Source organism: Camellia sinensis, chromosome 2 (assembly GCF_055761805.1).
Source record: "Camellia sinensis isolate YWXY chromosome 2, ASM5576180v1, whole genome shotgun sequence".
Taxonomy (NCBI): domain Eukaryota; kingdom Viridiplantae; phylum Streptophyta; class Magnoliopsida; order Ericales; family Theaceae; genus Camellia; species Camellia sinensis.
The window spans coordinates 28934680-28939898 of NC_138962.1; the positions used below are offsets into that span (position 1 = coordinate 28934680).

The window sequence follows — 5219 nt, forward strand, 5'->3', positions numbered from 1 at the left end:
AACCTCTATTATGTTCTGTACCGTGGTTATGGTTATAATTTCTATATTTTAGTTTCTACCAATTTGAATAATTTGTTTATTCAAATTAAGTTATATTAATGTTTTAGCTTAAATAACTATCCATGATTATTTTGTTTTCCATATACTCTTGGCATAATATTTCTCACTCTATTGTACTTATAGTTATTACCCCTTTTAGGTGATTAGATGTAAAGAAGAACTGTAACCTCGTATAGTGGGACCCACACATAATTTGATGCCGACTTGTTACATTTTGTTTTTTTTCTTTCTTTTTTGTTCTAACATTTTGTCACCGCATAATAACATAATAAAAGGCCCACAGATGTATATTCAATCATTAATGAAGTAAATTTTCTATTTAATTGTTTTCTTACTTCCATTCTGCCTGTGCCTGCACCATTTAATTTGTTAAAATTAGAATTAATTAGTAAGTTGTGTTTCCAACCCTAAGCTCCTGGGTTAGGTCGTGACAAAAGTGGTATTAGATCAATGGTTAGAAATGATAAATAAAATAAAATAAAGACATAAACAAATAAATAAATAATAAATTAAAGAAATAAATATTTACCTACAACGTTATCTCACGTTTGTACTATGATTAATTCTGGTGATGTAGGAATATCCGAGTTTATCTTAATGAGTCATTTTAGGAGGAACTCGGAGTTATAAATTTGGAGGACATCTTAGCAAAGCACCGTGCCCCCCCCTCTCGCCAAAAGGATGGGAAGACTCGGAAGACATAGTTAGGTGACTACATCCAGGCTTTGCCCAATTGATGGGTCGGCCAATATATGTACAGGCCGATCCTAATGATGTAGCATACTTATCGTAAAGGCAGAGCCATGTCTACACGCGTAGACGATATCTTGGACCCACCAACGTACTCGGCCTTGCCCAGGATATGACAATCCTCACTACATGATTAGCCATTTGCCCCTAGAGTTTGCTGAAAAAAGGAAAATGCTACATATTCACCAATATTCCTAACTCTTGGGAAATTATTAATATTCAGAATGTTGATTTTAGTAATGACTTATCATACATCGAGATACCTGGATGGATCGTTGATTGAGCGTTTCGGGGATACCTACAGTCTATCCCTATTTATACAGTCCAGGAAACGTGAGTTTGTTTGGTGTGGTGCAAATGGGGATAGACTGTAGGTATCCCCAAAACGCTCGATTAACGATCCATCTAGGTATCTTGATGTATGATAAGTCATTATTAAAGTCAACATTTTGAATATTAATAATTTCTAAAGAGTTAAGAATATTGGTGAATATGTAGTCTTTGGGGGTAAAAAGATGACTACTGTATTTTGTAATTCTATAATTATATAGATTGGTATAATATTGCACATCAACATTTATAATGTCTATATTATATTATATAAAGCCTACATCTAAATCAGTGAAGCGTGGGCTTTGTCATTTTTTTATTTTTTTTTCTAAAATATCTTCGCATAATTCTCTATAATTTCTTGTCTCATGTGATTGTCCAAATTAAATTAAGATCAAAATTTATAATTTCTTGCAATTTTAACATCACACATTGCTACTTATTGTGTAATGTATGGTTAATGATTGCTAAAAATGAAAATGCCAAGGAGTATTTTTCTTTATTTGTCTTGATTTATATTATTTTTGTTTTATTAAGGCCTTATTTAACAACTATATGTGTTAGTTAAAAAGTTAAAAAATATTTATAAATTATCACATCGCTTTTTTTACTTTTCTATACATTTTTTTTATAAAAAATCAAAAAATCACTAAGATAACTTGTTTCAAAGGAGGCCTAAAATTAAATTAAGGGAAGAAAACAAAATTTGCTACATAATATGCATATGACAAACCCTGCCAAACAAGAGTCTTACAATACCAGCCTACCTACTAGTAATCTCAAACAAGGTAACAAAAACAGGTCTAGGTTCAATGTATATTTTACCTCTCTCCCATTATATTAGAGTGTCACCACTAGCATTCATTTCATAATTACAAAACAACCATTTTTCTTAGCCATGGGAGAGGTAGATCCAGCTTTCATTCAGGCACCTGAACACAGGCCTAAACTTTCCACCATCGAAGCTCAAGGCATCCCATTAATTGATCTCTCCATTTTGAACTCTCATGAGTCTTCTAACCTTAGTTTAATACAACTTCTCAAGGCCGGTGCTGAGGGAAGACAGGTAAGGTGGTCGCTTAGAGCCTTAAACTTTAAAATTTTTGAAGTTGTTAATTAAATTTTACATTCTATCAAAACTATGTGATAAGAAAGAAATAATAGATTAATAATGTTATATGGTTGACAAACTGATTTATTTAGATTTTGTTTGGTATTTTATTTATTGTTTTAAACTAATTTTAGTATATAATTTCAGTAATCTTATATAAAAGTAAATTTTGTGTAGAAAATAATGGATAAAAACTATACTTTGTTTGGTTAGAGTTTTTCAAAAACACTTTTCACAAAATTCTATTTTCTTTTTTTCCGTATTTTTTTATTTTTACTGAATTTTTTTAATATTTTAAGTAATTTTTTTTTTAATTTTTAGACATGCCTAACATAAATATATCTAAAAAGTAAAAAATTTTTGAATTTTTTTTTAAAAAATTCATTAAATACTAAAAATATAAAAAAAAAACGATAATTCAATACATTTTTTTAAAAATAATTTTATGTATTTATTAATTTTTTAAAATATTTTTTTACAATTTTTTTACTTTTTAGATACATCTAAGTAAGGTACATCTAAAAAAATAAAAAAAATATTTAAAATTTTAAAAATATTTACTAAAAAAAAACACAAAAATCAAAAAATTTAATTTTTAAAAAACTTAATTCAAAAAACTCTCAGTTTTTCTCTTGTGATTATGCATAGAGAGTCAATCTAGTGGAAGAGATAGGGGAAGCATGCAAGAACTGGGGGTTCTTCCAAGTGATCAACCATGGAGTCCCTTTGGAAACTCGTGAGAAGATTGAGTCGGCGGCGAGAAAGTTCTTCGCACAGTCAGCAGATGAGAAGAGGAAGATTAGGAGGAGAGATGAAATGAACCCACAAGGTTACAATGATATTGAGCTGACTAAGAATGTTAGAGACTGGAAAGAAGTGTTTGATTTGGCTGTCAATAACCCGACTGTCATTCCGGCATCACACGAGCCCGATGATAAGGCGGTCAGGGAGTTGGTTAACCGGTGGCCAGCGCATCCTCCTGAGTTAAGGTAATTTTAATTCAGAAAAATCCTAAAAACATAGAAATTGATCACAAAATAAGATGTGAGTGAGTTGTGTCCGGTTTTGTGGTTGATTTATGTGTTGGTAGAAGAATTGTTTAAGTTAAACCTATTAAAAGATTCAATGAACTTTAACCATGGTTAGTTTTTCAAGTAGTACAGATATTGAGTTGTCATTTGTACAAACAGTTGTGCTAGTTGTGCAGAAATGTGCCCACACACCTCTATTTTCGCAATTTTGTGCACAAATTCTGTGCCCATATTTTTTTTTATACATACATCAAGACTAATGATCACCCAAATGACAGTAAAAAAAAATAATGACATAGAACATTGTTCTTTAGAAATTGAAATAGATACATACATGACCTGAAAAATTGTACTAATCAGGGAATCATTTGAAGAATATGCCACGGAAATGGAGAGACTGTCACACAAGCTGTTGGGACTCATCTCCCTGAGCTTAGGCTTGCCAGAAAACCGGTTGAGCGGCTTCTTCAATGACCATATCAGCTTTATCCGACTCAATCACTACCCACCGTGCCCAATCCCTCACCTAGCTCTAGGCGTTGGTCGACACAAGGATGGTGGTGCCTTGACTGTCCTTGCACAGGATGATGTTGGAGGACTGGAAGTGAAGCGAAAAACAGACGGAGAGTGGGTTCGAGTTAAGCCCACTCCAGATGCTTATATTGTGAATGTTGGTGACATTGTTCAGGTATACCATTCTAAAACTTCAAATTTGTAACAATAGCAAAGCATGCTCTGAAAATCCCAATTTATCAGAAGTATAGGCTGACAGAAAGGCAATTGTCCAAATGACCATTTGCTATCAAATTTCACAGCAATTATTGAGACAATTAAAGAGCTACAATAGCACGAAGTCTTTCATTTGACTCCTTCATGTGCGGTTTATTCCAATAAGGTTAATTTAGAAATAAGCAAATAACCTTTTATGGTTTTTGGACTTAAAGTGTACTGTTGAACATTTCGTCAAAGTGAACAATCAGTCTAAAACACGCACTTAGTGCATATGGTTTTCATCTAAAAATGATGACAAAAGATTTTCATCTAAAAATGATGACAAAAGAGCTCTTACTTTGCACAATATTAAGGTTACTTGTATATAAAAGAGTATTTTAGTATTTTCGTTTAAGTTATTAACAATATAAATGATGCACTTTAGACTACAAACCACAGGCAGTTATATACTAGTTTTTAAACATTAGTGGGTAAACTGCATATTGAATAGAATAAAGTTACTTTTTTCTTAAAATTATTTTTAGTTCCTGAAATTGATCACACCTTAAAGGACCTAGGCACAAGATCATGTCCCCCTATTTCAATGCACTTCTTAGTCTTTGGGATTCTTGTATTTCAAGATTTTCCTCACGTCATGCAGTTTGAAAGTACATTACGGACATGAAGACATGGCTTGCTTTTTAAGTGTTAGATGTTTAGCATTGTAGTTAGTACTGAAAATATAGTGCTGCTGCTGCTATATATATGTTGGAATTGTTGAACACTATACAGGTATGGAGCAATGAGCAGTATGAGAGTGTGGAGCATAGGGTGATGGTGAACTCTGAGAGAGAGAGATTCTCGATCCCATTCTTCTTCAATCCGAACCATCGTGTCATGGTAGAGCCTCTAGAGGAGCTGACAACTGATCAAAACCCTGCCAAGTACAGGGCTTACAATTGGGGAAAATTTTTTGCTACCAGAAAGCGCGGTAATTTCAAGAAGCTTGATGTTGAGAACATCCAAATTTCTCATTTCAAGATATAAGAGGGATCATCTTAAAGGAAATCTGGAAATGTAATATTTTGTACAAACATTATAAGAATAAGTTGTCCAGCTTCTAGTTTCCTACAATAATAGAGGATTTTGTTTACATATGATGTTGCTTTGATACTATCTAGGAGAATTGGCTCTGTTTTGTATAAAAACAAAACTTTCTTGTTGCT

The 5219-nt window shown here is 32.5% G+C and overlaps 1 protein-coding gene across 1 annotated transcript; it reads left to right on the top strand.

Moving 5' to 3' along the window:
* Positions 1 to 1451: 1451 nt before the first annotated feature.
* On the top strand, positions 1452 to 5219 carry LOC145788575 (protein DMR6-LIKE OXYGENASE 2-like). Its single transcript, XM_028246198.2, has 4 exons — positions 1452 to 2206; positions 2900 to 3240; positions 3643 to 3970; positions 4786 to 5219. The coding sequence occupies exons 1-4, from the start codon at positions 2039 to 2041 to the stop codon at positions 5038 to 5040; spliced, it is 1092 nt and encodes a 363-aa protein (XP_028101999.2). The 5' UTR covers positions 1452 to 2038; the 3' UTR covers positions 5041 to 5219.